General features: G+C 39.5%; 1 protein-coding gene across 1 annotated transcript in view; it reads left to right on the top strand.

Annotated features, from left to right (window-relative positions):
- Positions 1-23449, top strand: part of LOC119420650 (glutamate receptor 3) — a 129825-nt gene that overhangs the window by 82506 nt on the left and 23870 nt on the right. Inside the window, exons 10-12 of the mRNA XM_037688069.1 lie at positions 2913-3119; positions 6450-6823; positions 12443-12641. Of these exons, the coding sequence (XP_037543997.1) occupies positions 2913-3119; positions 6450-6823; positions 12443-12641 (780 nt within the window). The remainder of the gene's footprint in view (positions 1-2912; positions 3120-6449; positions 6824-12442; positions 12642-23449) is intronic.

Raw genomic sequence — 23449 nt, 5'->3', positions numbered from 1 at the left:
ACATCACAATAACGGCTTTGGTAAAGATAAACTATATATACATCATCGTGTTCACGTTGAGTAAGTAAAAATCTTTCCCTCTCATTAAGTAATCTGTCGGCGACACCGTTTTAAAACCAGATAAAACGTCCTGCAAATAAAGGCCAAAAAGACTAATGTGCATTATGAAATTATTTGTAAAACTTAGACGCAAAGTAGGTTTAGAGTTAGACCCAGTGATGGTAAGGTTAGAAATCATCTGCCATTCTTAGATGTAAGATAAGGTGTGCCTTATCTTACATTTAAGATCATGGCTTCTCCTTCCTTCTGACTTTGTCTATTGTGTCTGCATCTTAGGCAAATTCAGAATGTAATAGTCACACATTTCCATTTTGCAGTGAGACCATGGTGAGATGTGCAGTGGGAGTGACAGGTGGGATTAAATTAGGGATTAGTTCTGATCCTCTTTTTGTTTGCAGCAGTGATGGAGAGATGAGGATATATAGGAGTTTTCGTGAGCTATGCTATTTACAGGTGACAGTGATCTGCAGTGAGAGTGGGGAGCAGGTGGAAGAGAGCCTGGAGAGGTAGTGGTTTGCCTTAGAGAGAGGAGGAATGAAACTCAGTTGAAGAAATAATGAATGTGTGTGAATGGGAGGAAAACAAACTGCAAGAAGTAGATTCATTAAGGTGGATCAGGTTTGGTAACTGAGGTCAACCTTTTGTCTCTAATTGGGGTGAATAGTGTCAAAATGTGTTGAAGATGGTTGTGAGACCTGCTATGATGTTTTAACTATGGCTCCAACATAAAAGTCAGCTGACAGAGGTGAAAATGGTTCAATTGCTTTTGAAATGATCAAAACCGACAGGATTAGTAAAAGTATATCTGAGGGATAGCTCAAGTTTTGGGACAGTTAAATGCTGAGATGGTTTGGACATGCAGAGGAGGGACAGTGGACATACTGGACAGAGGATGCTGAATTTGGAGCAGCCAGGGTAGAAGAAAATAGGAAGACCACCGAAAAGGTTCATGAATCGAATGAAGGCGAATGCTGGAATAACAATCTTTTAAAAAATTTAAAAGATTTTTGCTAAACATATATTTGGAATAAAATAAGATAAAATAAGATAAGATAGAACTTTATTGATCCCATAATGTAGGAGAAGTAGACATGTTTTGTCATGGCATTTTTCTCACCAAACTGAGGGCTTAATTTGAGCTGGATCCTGTCGGAACAGGATCCGGTAATGCTCTTATTTTGACAGGGTGCGTTCCCGTAACTGTTTGCTTGGATCCTGTAACTCCTCAGTCTTACTAATAATAATAAAGTTATGAACAAATACGACTGCCTTGAATGAATAAAACTTATACTGGATAAGTAAACTGAAACTAATTACATAAACACTCATTTTAAACACAACAGCCACCTACAAGCTTCTTAAAATCACATATGAGCTGCCTCTTCAGGCAGCATTTCCGCTTCTACCCTTAAAAAAATCTCACCCCTAAAAGTCGAAAGTCAAGCAATTTTGTTAAAAAAAAATTCAAAAAATATAATTAGACAGCACAACTAAATTGCAAATCAGTTTGACAGTTTAAGTGGGTCATTAATAAAAAAAAATTATTAAAATTGTTTATTAAAAATACAATGAAAGAAATGTTTCATGTGTATCATTCACATTACGTATCAAAATAATGGCGCTAATTTGTCAGAATACCAGTGATCAAAATGTTGAAAAGACAGTCCAATTTACTTTCATTAAAAAAACAAAGTCTCATTGTCCTTAGTTGGACAATCGAGAATTGAAGCACCTGAAGGCAGTGGAGTAGGAGTGAGCGAGTGGTGGAGGTGTGCCGAGCTAACCAGGCAGTCTTATGCGAGCAGGAGTCCACAGGCAGCCACCATGAACAGACGGAGGAGGCGCCTGGAGGTTTCACACGTGGAGTCGGACAACAACACTTTGTGCTCCGGCATAGATCAATTTACAAATTAAGCCCTGGTCAAACTTACTTTTAATTTGAATAAAAGTATATCCCAGTCACCTCATTACTTTTATGTTTTTACTCCTTTTGATATACGAACAAAAAAGAACCAAAAATTTAAAAAAAAATTGTCTTTGCTTTGAGTAGAGAAGCATTGATTTAAATAATAAAGGTGTTGAAATGTTTATCATCAGAAGTCAACATTTTACTATCAGAATGAGACTTATTAAAGCTAAACAACTTCTGAAAAACATGTGCACACCTTGTGACGAAGTAAAGCCCTGCTGATGAATATCTCATGGCTCATCTTGAATGACAAACATGTTTTATATTTTAGAGGATGAGAGTTTTGTAGAATTTAAAACTTAGAAATGAGGAGGATCAAAATAAGTGAGACCAACTTGCAGATGGGTGTAACCTGTAAAAAAAGGAGCTACAGCTTGAGTCAGAGTTAGAATGTATTTCATCATGAAGCTGCTCCGGTGACTTTTTCCCACCTAATATGAACAATCTGAGCGAAAACTTCCACCTGTTTGATGACTTTAATCTCTCTGGTGTCGCTGACGTTTACTTCATGAACTGGAAAAGTGCTCCATTCAGTTTGTCCTGCCTCCTGTGCTGAGCTGATGCAAAGTACACGCAACGCCCTCCCCTGCTTATTAACTAGTTTCACAGATTTAAAGTCTGGACAAAGACAGCATGAGGGAGCCCGCCAGCTCCCTTTGACACCCGTCGGATGCTTTGCTCCTTCAGCTCGCTCATTTTGGCTGTGGAGTCTCTCAGTGAGATGTTAGTGGATGTTTGTCCTTTCGTGTCCTCTACGTCTGTCTTGGCCACTCATGCATGTGTGCACGTCATTCCAGTTAGGACCTTGTTTGACCCTTGAGGTCCGGCCTCTGTTGATGTGCTCTTTCTGTGCTCTGAACTCAAATTAATGTCTAATTAACAGGAAGCTCCGTACGTGATGTACAAGAAAAACTTTAAGCAGCTGGACGGGAATGACAGATATGAAGGCTACTGTGTCGACTTAGCTTCTGAAATTGCAAAACATGTGGGGATAAAATATAAGCTCTCGATAGTGCTGGATGGAAAGTATGGAGCCAGAGATCCGGAGACTAAGACGTGGAACGGGATGGTGGGGGAACTGGTGTACGGGGTGAGTATCAGCCAGTCTGTGCAGCCTTTAAGCTGTTGGTTTTGTTAAATTGCTGATAGCTAAAATAGATGATAATGGTCAGAACATATTTGATCAAATCAAGTCAATAACACACAATGCATGGTTATTATTCCCATTAATGTTTCCATCTTCAATCTGTTCTACTCTGTGTCATAGCAGGTCTTCTAAAGCTCAATTTCCTGTGCTGTTATGAATTTTATAAAATGGTATTATTAAAGATGCTCAGATATTACACTTGATTTAAAATTTAATACGTGGGCCCACGTTCAAGCCCGGACCGTTTTCACTGACCCGGTGCCACATCTGACCGAGCATTCTGGTGCTTTTATGCAAACTTTAGCTGCGAGGATGTGGATTAACAGGGCCTAATAAAGTGCAGCTGATGACGTGACAGAAGTGTGAACGTCTGCAGTTGTTTTATGGACAGAGGAGTTTTAGAGTAAACACACAAAGCTCCCAGAGGAAGACTAATCAAATCCAACATTGTCTTTCTGTCTCTTTAATATTCTAGCACCTCATTGGGAACAAGTCCAACACTGTTAAAGCCTGATATTGAGGAAAAGCCAACTAAAAGCCTCGGTTTCAGACAGTAAAGAAGCAGAACACACTGATTGGTACCAGAGCCTCTGATGGAGGACACCTCGACTCATTAGGAGTGGGGTAGAAGTGAGGAAATGTTCATCTTGACCTAAAAACGCATGAATGTCCCACCGCAGAGATCGCAGGAGGGCTGGGTTGAGATGGCTTTCAATAAGCGATTCAGGGCGATCTGACAAGTTTAAGTTTGAAAATCAAAAGTGAATTTGATGCAATAATTAACAGCAGCATCTATGTCTTCTTATGTTAAAGCCAAGTGTTCTTTTTTTTACAACAAGCAAACTCACATGAGCGATTCGGTAACTGTTTTATGACAGATGTCCTTTATGTTGTAACCTGGATTTGGATCCGCAACCTCAGGATTACATGATCAAAGCCCTGACCACTGAGCTACCGTGTTCTCTAATGTTTAAGTCAAATGAACAAGATAAAACTAAGCTAATGAAACACCAATCGATCCTTTATATAATGCATATCACCGATTTCATGTCCAAGTTTTAAACTAAATTTTTTGTCATGGAATATGGTGAAATCTTAAGCGATGTGTTCGTGCTCAGTCTGTGTAGTTACTGACTCTCAGCTACCACCACACCAAATTTTAGCTCAATATCTATAAAACAGACAGAGTTGTGCTCGTTTTAAGGTTTCCCGACATCATTTAATGCGGCAGACATTTTGAACGTTGGATGAATAAATATCCATTCATTGTCTACTTACAAAAAGGAGCCACACAAAGACAAGAGAAGATTTTTATAGAAGTTTACTTGCAAGGGCAGATGGTCACGAAACAGGCTTTCACACATGTACAAACGTATAGTGAGAATCTGCACCCGGAAAGAAAAGCAGGAAGTGTTTTTATAATGATGTCAGGTCAGTCAGATGACCTGACTGAGCATTATTGGATTTGGTACCTGGATGATTGAGCATGAACGTTGACGCTTTAACCACTATGGCTGTGGCTGCCTGCCTGGGAGGAGTTGATGGGGGACAGGACAGCCCCCAGAAACCATCTTATCACCAGCAAACTGGTTGGTCCACTTAAGGAATGTACTGCTTGGTGGGGAAACAGTTTACTTGGGACTCCTCAGACTGATGAAGTCCTCCGGATAGAAGGCAAACGTCTTTCTATATAAAAAAGAAACTGTCCAGATGACCTGACTGAGTATTATTGGACTTGGTACCTGGATGATTGCGCATGAACTTTGATGTTTTTATAATGCTTCAGCAGCTCCTCCAGACTACGTCAAACGCCTTCTCTCTGAGAGAGAACAACTCCTCTCTGACCTCACACATGGTAACGTCACTTTCAACATTAGCAGTGATAAACATCCATAAACCTTTACCTAAATTCCACTGGCATTGTCCCCCTGTTCATGATTGTTTATCACATTACCTGTAAGATACTCCTTTGCAAGTATGGATGCCTTATGCATGTGACGGAAAATCCCCCTCAGGGTGTAAACAGTCCAATCGAGTGGGAAAACACCTCAACGCCCCTTTGACGATGACATTATGGTGCATTCAGCATCCATCCCAGGTGAGGTCCGTTCTAAAGGAATAAACAAACGTGGGAAAACCCAAATTAAAACATAACATGAACTAATAAAAACTCTAGAAGTCAACTAAATGTTAATCAATTCTAGATGAGCAAATGATGAGAACCTTCTCAAAACTTCATTAAAAACATGTCCACTGCTCCAAGAGGTATTTTACTAAGACAATGAACACGCAGCAATATTATTATTGTGCATCACCTTCAGCAGCAGGTGATAAAAAGTGGTAAACATGCGGTTTAGGCTCTTTCCCCCTGACGGTCCTTGTGTGGTTTAGACTGCAGCAAAGCTTGATGTGCGGTTTTATATCTCAGCTTCTCCTCTGAGATGCTGCAGGAGAGGACGGGACGTGTCCAGAAGTGAAGTAAGAGTTCTTTGCGGGTTTTATCATGCTTCTCATGGCGAACTCACAAGTGATCCGCCTCTACAAGGATGATATGCATCTTTAATGAGAGCTCAGCAGCTGAATGAGTAATGCTGGAAATTTAGCTCTGAAGGCTGGAATAGAAGAGATCAGCATGCAAACAGTGTGTCACTGCAGAGTTCTTGATCTGGCACCTGACATTTCTGTAAACCGGTTTAAATCGTTTGAAAGGAACGAGCCTGACAAGCGCACGTCATTACTGATGTTGATCAGCGGCTCAGGCGTGAACGACCGTTTGACGTCTGAGCGTGAGGGAGATTTTGCCAAACTTTCTGAGAGTCTCTGCAAACACTGCCGGTTCGGCTTCTAACACCGATTGCACGACTGCGAGGCGTTGCAGAGGATCTTTTCGAGGTGAATGTTACAGGCTGATTTACAATTTATGAACTGCTTGCACAAGCTTTCCCACCTCTGTCTTCCAACCCCTCAGCTTGATTCATGAGGGAGATCTGGATTCAGACAAAGGCATTAACCAACACAAATGCTGAATGACTCATTTTCAAATGGCAGATTTGTTCCCACGAGCTTTATAACAGGTCTTTGATTCAATATATGTATAAATGCTGCATTTCAGCCAGTTAGTTGTTTTTTAACCCTATACATGCATTGTAGAGTTGAGTTGGTTTGTTTCTTGATCAATATGCTCTATAAAAGAATAATATTTTTGGTTATTTGTGGTTTCTTCTCTAAGACTAACCTCCTGTGTTCCTGTTTTTATCTTGTGTTTTTAAACAGAGAGCTGACATAGCTGTGGCTCCACTTACAATAACTCTGGTACGGGAAGAGGTGATAGACTTCTCAAAACCCTTCATGAGCCTGGGCATCTCTATAATGATTAAGAAGCCTCAAAAATCCAAGCCAGGGGTGTTTTCTTTCCTCGACCCTCTGGCTTATGAGATCTGGATGTGTATAGTTTTCGCCTATATCGGCGTAAGCGTGGTGCTCTTCCTGGTGAGCCGTTTCAGCCCTTATGAGTGGCACCTGGATGAGAACGATGAGGCCAAAGACCCTCAGAGCCCCCCCGACCCTCCAAATGACTTTGGGATTTTCAATAGTTTGTGGTTCTCCCTGGGTGCCTTCATGCAGCAAGGATGCGATATCTCACCAAGGTTGGTTGTTGTGTTCTCTCTCTCCATCATCTCTCAGAATGCCCCTTTCTTTTTTCTTTTTTGCATTTTATAGTCCCAAACATGCATTTCCATCCTGCAGTGGTGCATATGGGTTATTTTGAGCATTAATGTTGCCTCTACCCACTTAACCTCGTGCCTCTCTTCACTGCATGCTCCTGTCATGTCTTTGTTTTTGAGGGAAAAGCCATCGTTCATCCATTTGTTCTGAAGCTGCATGCTGGCAGTGATGCTCTGCATCCACAAAATAACTTATATCCACCATGCTGAGGGCTGTAAAATGCACAGGGGTCATTACACTTCATTCAAAGGAACAGCTTGACTTTCCCCAAGATTCTTGGAGGGCTACCGTGTTTTTGCTGCATGTCTCATTTTACGGTCATCAACTTGGCGTTTATAACATATTTTGTGCGGAAACCCATCCCATTCTGTAATTTATAAAATAGTGATAGTCCAGCATCCCTTCACTCACCCACCTGCCCATTCATCCATCACTTGACTCATTACTGCTGTGATGACCTGCTCTTCATCTCCAAGGATTCTCACCTTCAACATCGGTTCTTTGGTCCTGTTGACACGATGCGTTTTTTTGAGTCAGACCGCAGCTTTTCTGTCACTGTTGTATTGTTTGTGTACACAAAAACAGCACCTAATCTCTCTGAGACCAGGATTCAGAAACCTTCAATACCAGAGAAGCCCTTAACAAAAAGTAGTACATTTGAAGTTCATTTTTGCAAGTATACTTTAAGTATAAGTATATCAAGTATACTACACACCATACTTGTAGTGTACTAGAAAGTATACTGATTTAATACTTGTTTGGACTAAATTGGGACATTTTTATACTATTTTTAAGTATATCAAATAAAACACAAAGTTTGTTTTCTCAGTCATCCAGGTATATAACAACAAAAAAGGTTTTGTTTTTTTTGTTGTTATATACCTGGATGACTGAGAAAACAAACTTTGTGTTTTTGAAACCATTAGTGAAAAGGCCAGACTTCAGGGGTATCTGAGGCAGGCTTGGAACACAAGAGTCAGGGTGGCTTCTGGGTAATACCAGATGGCTAGGCCTCAGACTGACGAAGCCTCTTGGATGAGGGGCGAAACGTTTCTTTTTAACAAAAAAACGAAGTCCAGATGACATGATTCAACCTTTTTTGTTGTTTATATCAAATAAAGTTTATAAAATGTAAACTTCAAGTTCACTTCCTCATTTTTAGTGTAAAATAAGTATACTTGTAATATACTTAAATAAACTACTTTTTGCTAAGGGAGTGGTTTACGGGGAACCCCCCTCGGAGGTGTGAAATACTCTGCAGGTGTGAAATTGCACATGCAGTCCTTTTTTCCGCACTAACAGGTACAATAAATGGAATAGAACAGTGTTTCTTTGTGCTACTCACCCTTTTGCAGCATGTAGGAGCAAACCAACAACAACCTAGGTCCAAAGGAAAATTCCTGTATTCACCAGTTTGCATGTACAGTAGTCCCTCGCTACTTCGCGGTTCGTTTATTGTGGACTCCCTCTATCACAGTTTTTCACAGTAAGATTGGACATGACACACGATTGATTGATTGATGGATGAGCCACACGATCGACATGGAATTTTTATTTAAAGTAAATTATTTTAAATTATTTAGCACCTGCTGCACCCGTGTGCAGCCCATAGCTGCAGAAAAAAGCTTCTTCCTGCAGCATTGTGCAGCCCACACTGCAGGATTAACTTCCTGCTGCAGCTGATCAACAGATCAGCTGTTCACCGTGCAGAGCGGAGAAGTGGGCGTGGCCAAGAGCGCTTGCAGGTGGCAAAAAGCAGAGGAGGCAGGGAGCTGAAATTATGACATTCTGTGCTCTTTTAGAGTGTTGAAAGTTTAGAAGCATTGCTTAGAATATTGCAAGAGTGTGTGAAGGGTTTAAAACTCATTAATATATAAATATATATATAAATACTAAAATAAACTACTACTTACTACTTGTTTCTAATATTCCTACTTCACGGTTTTTCACTTATCGCGGGGCTTCAGGGTACTGATCCCCCGTGATAAAAGAGGGACTACTGTATATAATCATGCAGACACTGAATGTGCAATACATTCAGCTGAGCCTCATTAGAGTTGCCAAATAAGCATAAATGTGTTTTCCCCCTCCTTTTCTGCGCACTTGTTCACCAAACACAACACACCTCATCTCCACAACACCCTCACTCAGCACATTGGACAGTTTGGGTCAAAATGTAATCATTTTAAAGCGACAGCACAAAAATTAACAATTTCTTATCTGGCAACCCTGCCTGGCATGGAAACTACAGCAGATCCATGTAAACAGGTTATTTTTGTTTGTTTGTTTGTCTGTTTCCAGAGTTCACTCTCCTGTTAACAGGGCTTTATTTAACCATGAAAGATCCTAAAGAGTCAGACTGCTAACATTCACAGTATTCTCAGTAAATTTTCATCGCAAAGAACAAATCGTTACAAAATTTGTCTTTAAATATTGAGCTTCACCAGCAAGCAACTGTTAGAGCAGCTGAGAAACAAGCTCCATTATTAAAGTGAGCCTTACTTTGTTTTCAGCACAAAATAAGCAGCAAATGTTTTCACTGCAACACGTTAAAAAATTTAAAGCTTCGTGGAACACAACTGAAGTAAGTTTATTTATTTATTTGTTGGTATCAAAACCGATGTTTGCTGCTTCTGCATCTTAGTGGCTGTAAAAGTTTGGAGTCAGTTCTGGCTTCCAGACATTTACAGCTCTAGATTTGTGCTTTTTTCTGAGCATAAGTTCTGGTTTTGGCCTCACTGTAACCCAGCACACTTATACATGGTGCCTGGACAGAACGTGACATTATTTCTACTAAGGATCAAAATGATGAGGGTTTGACAGAACCAGCATCCCAACAATGAAAACCTGCCTCTAAAACAACTCATGATTTATTTTTATAGCAGTTTTGAATGAATAAAATAATTACTTTTAACAGGAATAAGATTTCAGAGAGCATCAATATGTGAGCGACGGTAAATGTAAAGCAGCAACGAGAAAATATCTGGGGTATTAAAGCAGTAGTTCAACTCTTTTGAAGTGGGATTTTATAGAAAAGTTATGAATAAAAGTATTGTCACTTTTGCCAGTACGTCTGTGAACTGCCTCAGTTTGGATGAAGCGTTTGATTCGAACAGGACTGATGATGTGAGCGTGTAAAAAAAGGCTCCAGGTCTATTCCTCCCTTTGCCAAATTGTGTCTTTGTAGTTTTGGTCACTTCGTACCCACGTGCTTTCAGCACAAAAAGAACTTTGTTCTCACCTCAGCCCAGTTTGCGCCAACTTTTGTACTTTTTTGTCACAGCTACCATCCCAACACTGATAATTTAATCCCCAGGTTACACTTGACATGACAGTTAGCAGATTAAAACCAGGTTTATTCATATTATAATTATTGTTGTTGTTTTGACAAATTTAGTCTTGGCTGTTTGAGACTGTAGCCCTGCAGGTTTTATAAACAGACTCAAATGTCACTGATTAAATAATTAATAAAAACACAGTTAAGGCTTATAAATAAATTGGTATTTGTCAACCGTAAAGTGAAGTCAACCAGTGGGAACAAAGTCCATCACCCACACATGAACAAAATTAATTGCTGCCATTTTAACAGAACTTCAATATTAAGCATTTTACAACATTTTATGCAAACTCTATTTTATAAACTATTGCACCTCTATTAGATTACAGAAGAATTAATAATATTAAGAAATACATGAAACAACTGCAAATTGGTTGTTTTAAAACTGTAGCTTTCCACTTTGTTCTTGACCCCACTGTGACAAGCTGTTAGCTCGTCATTCTAGTCAGAATAAAACTCTTTTTCTCCAAAATAAGGCCGTTAAGATAGGCGTACAGGTAAGATATTAATTGTTTATAATCCTTTTACAGAACCTCACTTCAAAAGATCTGAACTATAAGGGGTGGTTCACAATTTTCTACATTTTCCCAATTGTACGAATCGTCCACTGGGAGTGTTTGGGACTGGAGTACACTTTCCGAAAATTAAAAAAAAAATAAAAATGAACGTTTTATTTGATTTTTTTTCCCCACTCAACTTTTATGCCTCTTTGTGTTATCTCTGGACATGCTTACCGCCCTTGACTCCAAACCCTATGCGTCATTTCTTACCACTTTTTATTGTCTGTCCAAACAGGTCTCACTTGTAAATGAGTCTTCGAGGCTCAACGTGATTTATCTGTTTAAATAAAGATTGAATGAATTAAATTATACAGGCTAGGCTCATTGAGCCACAAGGACTCATTTACAAGAAAGACCTGTTCCAGACAGAACAGATAAAGTACAGACAACAATAACAATAAACTATAGTAAAAATGCAGTTAAAATAAAATTAGTGTATAAAACAATAAATCAGGGTGCTGTAAAACAAGGTCAAATAGCCTTGTAAACACCCTGTATAACCCACATGTTGCTATTCTAAAATCTAACTTTGTATTAAACGTTAATGTGTTCGGAGCGTCGTCATCATCGTACAGACACGTGCAACTTGCGTGTGACACCAAACCTGGTCCTCAAGAAAAGGTGCCGCTGCGGCAGCGTGCAGCCTGTTTGAGTGTCTCTGTGAGACTCATTTCTGCTGCTTTAGTTCTTATAATGAAACAATATTAACACTAAATGACAAATATGTATATGCCCCAGATTAAAGCAAATATTTTTGTCTCTGTTTAACTTTATTTTTTCCTTCCAAACTCACAAAGTTGTCTCTGAGAGAGAGTCATTTTCAGTTTTTTTTTTAAGTTTATCACAAATATCTACATCAGTTTCTGTCCATTTAAAAGCAATTTAGAGACATGTGGAATAACTTTTTTAATTACCTTAGTACAATATCCATGTAAGCACATGGGTTTTATATCTCAGCTTTACTTATAATAAAATATTTTTTTTTTCAAGTCAACATTTTTCTGTACACTTTTGTTTTGTGTGCTTGTAAAAATGTTGAAAACTGAGAACCATCTTTAATGCCCGTGTTTAAACTGTAATAAAATATTAGTTTAACGCCAGAAAACAGGATGAGAATATCTGTGTGACAGAAGTGTTTGACAACTGTTTAAATATTTTTTACTTCAAACTACTTTCATCTAAATTGTAGTGAATATTACAGTATTCTCTTCAAAAACTATACTAATTAGCTAAAAAAAAAAAAAATAATTAAACCATTAAAAACCACAACTTTCTGCTCTGTGCATACATTCCTTATGTGTTAAATGTTAAAGCAGCTCATTTTTTATTTATTTAATGGTCAAACTTAAAGTTAATGGGGCTTATTATTACTTTTAACAAAGCAATCTTCTGTATTGACAGCAATATTGACTTAATGATATATATATTAAATTAATGTGTAAGTATGGGTCACCAGAGAGGAGACGGTGATTTTACTGCCTGCTAACCAAAGGAGCAATATTTTTCAAAGTAAAACTTTAAAGAACCAGGTCGGAGCTAAACTTCAGACGCAGTAGAAAAAGATGTCTCCCACCCCCTCATAGGTCTGAGCATGCTGCTCTTTTGTCTCTGTCTGCTCTTCCTCCCCCTCCTCCTCCTCACAGGTCTCTGTCCGGCCGTATTGTCGGGGGAGTGTGGTGGTTCTTCACCCTCATCATCATCTCTTCCTACACGGCCAACCTGGCTGCCTTCCTCACCGTGGAGAGGATGGTGTCTCCAATCGAGAGCGCCGAGGATCTGGCCAAGCAGACGGAGATCGCCTATGGAACGCTAGACTCCGGCTCCACCAAGGAGTTCTTTAGGGTGAGCGTCTGAGCTGACTAAAACACACCAACTCCCAAAGCTCAAAGCTAAACAAGCCCCTGGAGATTTCCTTTGGGATTTGATTTATTACCTGTCAGGTAATAGATCAAAATAATAATCAATAAAAGCCCAGAACTGTGTTTCTTCCCCTCGAAACAGCACTTCTAAAACCCATAGCCAAACAAAGTTGTGCTAAAGCTACATCTGATTAATTTAGTTCATCATAAAAAGTGCTTCACTGTGTTTTATTTAATGAAATTAGGAATTACTAAAAGAGAAAATGTAAATTACTCACATTTGTCTTGTTTGCTGATATGAAGGACTTCGCTGTGGGACAGAGTTAAACTCTTATTTGCTCAGAGCCAAACTTCAGTCTAACTGTTGTTCCCTCAAAAACTCACTAATGAGATGAACTTTGGGGGGGGTGTCTGTTATTTGCACGTCCACAAACTATATCTTAAACTTAACTTTGGTTTCTTTTGTGAAAACAAGTTTAGTTTGTTTTTTCATATTTTTAGGCCTGAGAAAGCAGAACTGATTATTGTATAGTCTCCTTTTGTCCCTAAACTTCCTCTTGTCTTGCCCATAACTTATGATCAATTAAAGATAATAAAACAAAACTTCATATATGTATGTGTTAGGGGTTGAACGACTACAAATTTTTAAAAGTCGACATTAACATGATAATAGTTGAGTCGGAGCAGGTCCTCGGTTCAAATCCCGGTCCGGAGGCCTTTCTGGGTGGAGTTTGCATGTTCTCTCCGTGCATGCGTGTTTTTTTTCCAGATACTCCAGTTTCACCCACAGACCAAAAACATGCATGTTAGGTTGATTGGTGACTCTAAATTGTCCCTAGGTGTGAGTGAGAGAGTGAATGGTTGTTTGTCTCTATGTGTCCCTGTAATGGACTGGAGACCTGTCCAGGGTGTACCCCGCCCCTCACACAGTGCTTGCTGGACATGGGCACCGGTGACCTCCTTGACCCAAAATGGAAGAAGCGGGTAAAAGATGATGAATGGATAGTTGAGTTGATATCAACTAGTTGATGACATCATAGGAACTCAAGACGCCAAAAAAAAAAAAAAAAAAAAAACGCAAGCAAATGTAAGTATATTTATGCTCCTACCATTTATTACACTGCAAACAAGTTACAGATAAACCAAAACTATTATTAAGCTGCAAAAGTTAGTTTTATTGTATTTAATCCACAAAATAAAATAAATCACTGTGGAGGTGGTGGATTCTCCGGTGATGCACATCCCTGTTTTTATTTTAATTTTATTTTTATTTATTTATTTATTTATTTTATTTATTGTAAATTTATTCATTTCATATAAAAAACAATGACAATTTTTAGAAAGAAAAAAAATTAAACAAAAAAACATAAAATGAAAGGAAGCAGAAGAAGAAAACATTTCTTATTATATCTGCTCCCTATTAAACAATCAATTTCAAACAATCAATTCAAACATTAATTTGCTTATTGTAATACAAAAGAATAGTCTCATCAAAATACCTTAATACATTTTATTTGGATTAAATGAAATAAAAGTGAAAATAAAAACTATCCACCACCGTGCACGGTGCGCGGTGGTGGATTCTACCATGGATTAAATAAAATGAAACAAAAAACATATTTAGTGAAATACTTCCACACTGTTGATGAATTTCTACTTGTTTGGTAAGACTTGGCCTGCTCCTCGTCTTCCATCTGCTTGGAAGAATGTGTTTTGTAGCCAAAGGCCCGGTGCTGATCACGTGACACAATCACTGACTGCGACTTGTGGACGTGAAATTTAAAAACTTGCGAGATGTCCTAGGGTCGGCTAGTCTATTCAACCCCTAGTATGTATCATTTAGTATGCATTTTCAAGCCACTTTCCACCAAAAAGCAGCCTCACAAACGACGCGCTCTTCCTTGAAAATAGAAATGGCGTTCGCATCCAGCGTCCAGCTCAGAGCCGTTTCTATTTTTAGCCGCATTTGTTTTCTTGGTGCGATTGCTCGGAGTGATCCAGCAACGTTTGATAAATACAGAACCGAGCTCTCCTTCAAACACGAGAGAGATGCTGAGGGCATGTTTTGCGCCGCTTCCACAGTTTGCATCAGTCCGCAGGGAGCTTTAAAAAAAAAAATCACATCTAACAGTCTCCTCTGAGATTCATAAATACAGCAGGTTTCTGTCTGTCCGGTTTGATCTGCTGCAGGACATGTTCGTAAAAAATACATGCTTGCATAAATCTCAACAAAGACAAAACAGACAGCACCTTTTATGAAATATTCTTGTTTAGTGGCTTTTGCCCCAAGAGTCACTGGTTTTGTTGGAGATGTGGCCAAGACTGCGACTCATTCCGTCTATGAAGTCATCCAAGCAGAATGATCCCAAATGCCAAACTTTGCTGAAGTCTCAAACTCAGTGAAGTGAAGCGAGTTCTGTGACCTGTGGTGAGATGATCCGGGCGCAGAGCTCTGAAAAACAGTTGGAAAACAATAACGCCTCAAAGATCTGTTTGATTTACGAAATCTTTGGAACAACAGCTAGCAGAGCAGACCGGTGATGTCATCAATCAAGAAACCACATTTGATGTTCGGGTTAAAGAACGATCTGTCCAACAATGAAAATGTCTTTCCTTGGAGGAATGCTTATCGCCCGCCGCTTTGCAAACAAATCTAGCAACGGTCTTGTGCAATCAGCTGGTGCTCAGCGTATGTGTTGGGGAAGAGGCTCAGCTACTACCACACCAAATTTTAGTTCAACTTCTAAAATAATTACAGACATTTACTAAGGTTGATAAGCTGTGCTAGTCATCTCGATTCGAGTTCACTGCAAAAAGTATTCAGTTGTAGAGGTTCAATTAATTTTTTCTGGGAGTTTCATTAGAAACCTGTACAGCAGGTCGGAAAATATTTTGCTAGCAGAATTATTGTCTGTTGTCTTTCATGATGGTGATGATGGTCATTTTTCTATATTAACTTAAATAAAGATGAAGAAAATGGACATGATTGGCATTACCAGCCTCAATTGATACCACGCTTTGTCCTCTGTCGCAGAGCGAAGAGGCAACTTGGAAATACTGTCCATCCCTCCATCCGTCTCTTCGTCTATCCGTCCATCTGTCCATCTATCCATCCGTCTTGTGAGCTGGATAACTTAAAAAATAGATTTCAGTTTTGAGATGTGGCTGCATCTAAGAGTAAGAAAGTTCTTGATCAAAAATTCAGTTGCCACGTCAAAATCCAAGATGGCCACCACCATAAACCGACCACCCATATCATTTGAGGAAACTATGATTTCTAGTTTTTATATTGCGTAATATAATTTTCTAAAATGACTGGGTGACATGATCTGACTGTAGCGTGCTCGAACCCACATGCAGGAAGGGAACAAGGCTCCAGTAAATAAGTAAAAACAGTTTATTAATTAAATAAACAAAACAAGACGCTGACGGGGCAGCTAAAGGAGGACACGAAGGGAGACAGGTCATGAAGCCTTAGGACAAGGACAATCCAGAGACAAAGACATAACACCTAGGAGCTGAATATATACAGACGCTGACAAGGTGAAATGACAGACACCTGCGGTGATTAGGATTAGACACAGGTGCAACAGTGCTGGACCACAGGAGGAGATGCTGAGGGGTGACAGGCAAACATGAGGAAAAACACAACATGTATGACAAGACCCCAGAAACCCTACACTGGGGTGGCCGAAAATTAATGTATGGTGGCCACAGCCACCATTAGCCACCCCCTGCCTCCGTCATTGTACCTGCTGGTGGATAAAATGGCTCCTCTTCTTGCCAGGATCTGTTTACGCTGCGCTGCCTCGAACAAACAACAGCGACGAGAAGAAGCGCTGTTCTTCTAGCTGTAACTTCTACCCACTTGAATATCTTGCAACAAAAACATTAAGGTTTACTTGCATTCCCCGTCCATCATGTTAAAAACTACAAACGTTCACCATTCCAAAACCTCAGCAACGGGGACAATGGCAGACTGTATTGTTTTTATTTTTTCCCACACTTGTATATTTAGCAATTTTTTTGTCACATCAGAAGAAGCTAAAAGAAAATTAGCCACAGCTAAATATGTAAAATGTTCTGATTTATTACAACTTCCTGATAATTGACAATACATTGTAACTTCATCAGACATTTCTTTTACATACTGAGAATTTAGACAGAGCAACGTCTGAACAGCATTTATTGAAATAAAGCGATCAAAAGCTACCAACAGATAGGAGCTGTAAATGTATAAACACTTACAGTAATCATCAAAGTGGAAACTCTGAATTCAGATATTACATGAATCCTTTGGGTGCCTAATAAATGGACACAACACACCAATTTTTATTTTCTTATGATCTTCAAAAGGATTTTTAAAAGCCAATAAGCTTCAAACCACAGGGTTTTTTTATAAAGCTTTAAAGTTATTTTTTAATCTAAAACCTTTTCATCTGATTTTCTCTTTAGATCATATTTTATTTTCCTCTACAAACAGGCACAATTAATTTGTTTCAATAAAATAGTGTTTTCCATGGGTAAAATAAAGCACATATAAACCACATTATCTTTTAGATAATAATGAGCAGTTTGAAGTCAAAGCTAAAAGTATAACATGTTCAGAACTATCACATTAAAGTTTCCTCCAGAAGCCTCATGCTCATTTAGAGACAATAAAACAAACATAAATAAATGGTTTATTTGAGGACAAAGGACAGAGAATCGGCTGATCTGGAGCACAAACAGTGGACGACCTCTGGAAATTGTCTAAGCTAATTAATACACTTCTACAAACCTTTGTTCTTCAGCCTCACTGCAGGGTGACCTTAACTTTCAACTGTCTACAATAAAACTAAAATATCATAATTTAACTCTTGAAAACTGTTTACAAACCATTTTTTACTGCTCAGTATGTTCATAAAAGGGACAGAAAATATCAAGAAGCTAGGTTCGTTAAACAGAAACGCTGAAAACAAATCCCAAAAATACATAAAAATGTGGACACGATGCTGGTGATTATGTTTGCAGATGACATAGTGATCTGTGGTGAGAACAGGGAACAGGTGGAAGAGAACTTGGAGAGGTGAAGGTATGCACTTGAAAGAAGAGAAATGAAAGTCAGCCGTAGTAAGACAGAGTATGTGTGTGTGAATGAGAGGGAGGCCGGTGGAACAGTGAGGCTACAAGGAGCAGAGGTCACAAAGGTGCAGGACTTCAAGTACTTGGGGTCCACTGAGTGTTCACACTTCCTGTTTTCCAAGAAACAGGAAGTGAGGGTAAGAAGTAAAGAAGAGAGTTCAGGCAGGATGGAGTGGATGGAGGAAAGTTTCAGGAGTGATTTGTGACAAAAGGCTGTCAGCAAAGGTCAAAGGAAAAGTTTATAAGACAGTGGTGAGACCAGCTATGTTGTGCAGTGGCTTTAATGAGAATGTTCAACGCTAGATGCCATCTTGGCAGCCATTTTCAAATGTGTACAAATTTAATATTTTTAGAACTGACAAATACAGTGGTTATAAATATGTGTGTGTTTAAGTAAGCGTATCTTTAAAAACAAAAATAATTTGCTTTAACAAAAACAACAGGGTTTATTTTCTGTGCAAAGTTCATTGCTCGCAGCTAAATATGAAAATTTTAGCTAATGATGGTCACTTATCTGCTCCACTTTGTCCATTAATCATTTTGACAGAAATTGAGCTAATTGTGGTAGTAGCTGACAATCATCCTCAACACGTTCTCTGAGCACTAATGCATTTCGCAAGGCCCCACAATCTCACATTGTGCTTAATGTCATTTTCCAAGGTTTGTAAGATCTTCTCTCCCCAGCATAAGAATGTTTTTTTTTGGTTAAAAGTCTGGCATTAAAAGTGATGGGTGATATGCATTCCTTCAAGGAATGTTGGGCCTTCAATGTAACTATTTGGACATCATCACCAAACATTTTAGAGATGATCAGGGATTTTAGGTTTTTTTTTGCACAACATTACACAGTCAACTGAGGGTGACACTAGCTTGTTGCGTAATTTTGTGGGTAAAACGGAGATAAAACTACAATGTCAGACACGTTTTTAATCTAGTAAAAGAAACAGTGGTGGCTTCTGAAGATTTTCTCAGTGGGGTGACTGTTGTGGCCATGAAAAATAACATCTGTTCAATTAATAAATCATTTAATAATTGAATTTAGAAGTTGGATAAATGTTCCAATTTGATATTGTTGTTTCTGGTCAGTTGACCATGTTACATAAATTGTCTATAAATAAATTGACTAAGTTTCAAAGATTCAACTCAATTTACTTTATATAGCATCACTTTGCAACAAAAAACATTCACATACATTAAACATGCCAATTAGTGAAAGTTATCCGAGGAAAACCATCAGGTTGTGTCAAATCTCCATTTTGTCACAACATCCCATCCTGAGCAACACATGGGCGACAGTGGAAAGGAAAAACTCCCTTTTGACAGGAAGAAACCTCCAGCAGAGCTGGGTTTAGGATAGGCAACCATCTGCCTCGAATGGCTGGAGAAAGAGGAGACAGGAAAGAAACGGACACTATGGCTGGTTGGTATGGTATGGTTTCTATGGTCCAGATGTGGTTTATATGGAGAAAGAAAAAAACATATTAATTATGCAAATAATTACAAATATAAACATGAACAATAGAGTGAGTTAAGAGGAAATATGGTCAGTTTGTATTCAAGTAGTCTAAGCCTATAGCAACAGAACTAGGGGATTGCTTAGGAAACCCAAACCAACCCTAACTATAAGATTTATAAAAAGGAAAGTTTTAAGCCGAGCCGTAAAAGTACACAGTGTGTCATCCTCATGGACAGAAACTGGAGGAGAGGAGCCTGATATCTGAAATCTCTGCCTTTTTTTCTACTTTTAGAAACTCTAGCAACCACAAGTAAACCTGCAGTCTGGAAGCAGAGTGCCCTGTTTGTAAAATTTGAAACTATCAGGGGGAAAGGGAAACTATGAGGGCAAGATAACTTCAGCTTTTTAATTGTAGTGGAGTGATTATAGGATTAATTCAATTGATTTATATACGTAGCGCCAAGTCACAACAAAGTCATCTCAGGTCACTGTACAAAAACATTCACATACATGAAAAAAGCCAATTAGTACAAGTTATCTAAGGAAGCCAACTACTGTTCTAGAATTGCGCCGCTCAAGGTGGCTGCATGTTGGAGCAGCTCTGCTACATTCATTCTGATTTACTGCTTTTGAAAACTTTAATTCCTCTTTTTTCTGGATGTATATCACTTTTTTATCATGATGGTTTACTCTGTTATCGAATGCTGTGCAGCTGGAAGGATTTTTACTGAAACCTTTTTACTTTTGGACATTTGTTTTGATGCGTAACCATGGCAACAAGGTGTTTTTTTTAACAACAAGGAGCAGCTGCTTAACATGTCAAAAGCTCAAATATCTCATCTACAGCCCCAAATCCCACATGAGTTGAAAAGGAGGTGCCGTGGACAAATTCCCATCAACCTGGCAGCGGTGCTCGAGTACCTGACCACCAAGATCCTGGAGCTGGTGAGAAACTCGGCTCGTGAGGAGCTGTACAGACTGCTAGGAGGAGTGACCATCACTCAGGGAGGAATTCTGTCTGGCATTCGGGCAATCCTGCTGCCCAGGAGGACCGAGAGGCCCTCCGGATCTGACAGCAAACTGGATCTGGGTGGACGGATCGGTATCAGTGGCCAGATTCTTTGGCTTCACTGCAGGAGATCCTTCCTGCCCACAGCTATCAGCATCTATAACAACTCTTGAATGAAACCAGGATGATGAGCTACGACAACACTTAATTTCCCTCTGGGATTAATAAAGTATTTTTGAATTTGAATTGAACAGATTGTGTTGAATCTTCACTTCATCACAGTCTTCCGTCATGAGCAAGCACAAAGGCAACAGTGGAAAGGAAAAGCTCCCTTTTAACAGGAAGGAACCTCCAGCAGAACCAGGCTCAGGATGAGTGAACATCTGCTTCAACCGGCTGGTTTGAGAGGACAGAAAAGAGAAGTACACACAGAATGAGAGGTCCAGGAGTGCTTTCTACAGGAAGAAAGACAAAAAAGCACGTAAAAATAGAAATAATTACAAATACAAAGCGGTAGAAGAACCTCAGTAGTCTGAGCAGGAGAACAGCCACATCACAGATGCAGACTTGATTGTGATGAAAATCTACATCCTCTCATTAATCCAAATCCACTGAGTAGCTTTGCCCAACAAACCAGAACGCAGACACGTGTTGGGATTCAAGTAAAATGGGATTGACTTTAATTAGTGTGCTAAACAAGCCATGATCTTGTTGATTACTTTATGAATTTGTTTTCACTGATCATTAACATACAGTCAACAAGTTGTGCATTATAATTAACTGCGCTTGTCGTTAAATGTTGCTTGCAGATAAATATTTAACTTCAGAGCGCGCCTGCAGGCTTTATTTGGCTTCTTGTCTTTTATTTTGTGTAGCAAACATTCACAGAGCCACAAATCACTGATGCTCAAACTGAGAGCTGCAGAAATAACCAGTTCATATTGTGAATGGCCGGCCAGCAATAAACATACATTTCACGCTCGTCAAAGGAAAAAAAACAGCTTGTCCTATCCTCTCTGTTGTGGTTTAATCAGCCATCGATTGGGATCGTCTGTCAACGGCTCTGTGACTGTCAGACTTGGAGACGTCTCAGCCGTTGCATCAGTCTGACAGCATGACGAGTCTCATACGTTTCAACACAGATGACCAGCCTGCGCCTGACAGGCACTCGTCTTTATGTAGCCCAGGAAAAGAACTGCTGTTTTCACACTACAGCCAGGCCCTGTCATCAGCCATGATTGTCATGTGTGGCGTGTTTACACGAACACTCCACTGAACTGAAATCGTGCATATGTCAAGAATGATTCACTTACTAGCCTGAGCCCACAATCCATTACGTCTCCGCTGAATTATTTATGTTGCTGTACGCAACGCCGTGCTGCCGTGGTTTGTCAGCTTGCTCTGATGTTTTCATTTACTTTTGCCTTTTAGACGTGACTCAGATGACTGAATACTCACTGGGAACTGGGTTTATCTTGGAAATACACAAAATGAACAAGTGGAAACATACAGTGTGACAGCTCCTGGTCAGCAGGAAACATAAACGAGTTGCAGAAAACAAGCAATCATCTCAGAACTAGTAAAGAACAAGCAGTACACTGATGTCCCTCGTCGCTGAGGGATTTGAATAGTGAATGTTTGTTGTTTTGGAGATGAGTGGTTTTATGGACTGGAATTGAAAGTGGAATGCACGTATACCTAAATGTTTTTCGTGCGAGATATTCAAGTGGGCAGGAGTTACACCGTGTGTAAGAGCAGAGGCACGTTTTTTTTTTTTTTTTATCTCTTACTTGTCCGAGGCAGCACAGTTTGACAGATCCTGCCGAGTGAGGAAATAATTTCAACCAGGTGCAATGACTGAGCCAGGGGGTGGACATCGGTGGCTCTGACCATCATAGATTTACTGTCGTCTACACCACCGGCCACCCCAATCATTTGAGGAAACTATACTTTTAAGCAATATAAAAACTCAAAAGCACATTTTCCTCAAATGATTGGGGTGGCTGGTTTACATAATTTTTTTTATAAGGACTTTTCTTATGCCTAGGTGCATCCACACGTCAAACTGGACTTACTTATTTTAAAGACTGAAACTGATGAACTGGCTGTAACTACCGTACCAATCACTGCACCCTGTAATTGGTTAACTGGTCATGATTAACGTCACACAGACTCTCTCACGGGTACATTTTAATCTTTTCTTGGTCTGCTGCCTTCTTATATCTCCTCCTACATGTCACATCGTCAGTGCCGTTACAATGTGCGCTCTCAGGACATCATTACCTGCAGCGCCCCCTCAGTGCGGACTGAACTTGGCAAAAAGGCTGTCTCCTACTCCGTTCCTGTAACCTGGAGCACCGTGCAAAAAGATCTAAAGCTGACAACTTTGAGAGATTTCAAACAATGAAGTTCGCTGCAAAAGTCAATGTAGACATGTTCCTGCTTTTAGTGTTTTTACCTCGTTTCTTAAAGTATTTTGATTTTATTTTGTTTTATATCACTACTTTTATTTACTTTGCATTTTACATGCATTTTATGGCTATTTATAGTTGTGTGTACCTTATCTGTGGGTTTGCCTAAAACAGTTCTCTCTTGAAAATGAGTCCTCGTTACTCAATGAAACTAACCTGTAAAAATAAAAGTATAAAAACGATAAAAGATATCCTGCTCAAAAGATGGATGGAGCGTATTTCCAGTTCCCCTCTTTGTTCTGCAACAGGAGACAAAACAGAAGCATAGTCACATTAGAGTTCTTATTCAAGAATCATAGTTGTAGAAACATGAGTGTATTAAACTCAGTTGCCTCTAAAGGCACTTCCCTCTTTATTCTCAGATTTAGGCACATAAGGTCACTTTAGCTCAGTTAAATGCAGCCTCTTTATTTTCTCCTCTATTGTAGACAGCTGCGTACTCGTGCTCCCCCATGACCAGCGATCAGCCTCTCGCTGGCCATTTTTAGCAGCGTACTGAGTGTCAGAGCAGTGCTGTGCTGTGCACGTCTGCAGCAGCTCCAGCTGGCAGCTGACAGGGCCACAGAGGTGAAGCCGTCACTCTGAGAGGAAAGAGGTCGAATGTGGTAAAGACAGCGCCCTTAGAAAGGCAGTTCTGTAACCTGTCACACAGCAGACAACACAAAGCCAGTAAGCTGGCATTTGGCTTTGTGTGAATGAGTTCATATATATATATATATATATATATATAT

The sequence above is a fragment of the Nematolebias whitei genome, chromosome 14 (assembly GCF_014905685.2).
Source record: "Nematolebias whitei isolate Nwh7 chromosome 14, NemWhi1, whole genome shotgun sequence".
Taxonomy (NCBI): domain Eukaryota; kingdom Metazoa; phylum Chordata; class Actinopteri; order Cyprinodontiformes; family Rivulidae; genus Nematolebias; species Nematolebias whitei.
The sequence above is the reverse complement of the archived record's forward strand: the minus strand, read 5'-3'. Positions and strand labels throughout refer to the sequence as shown.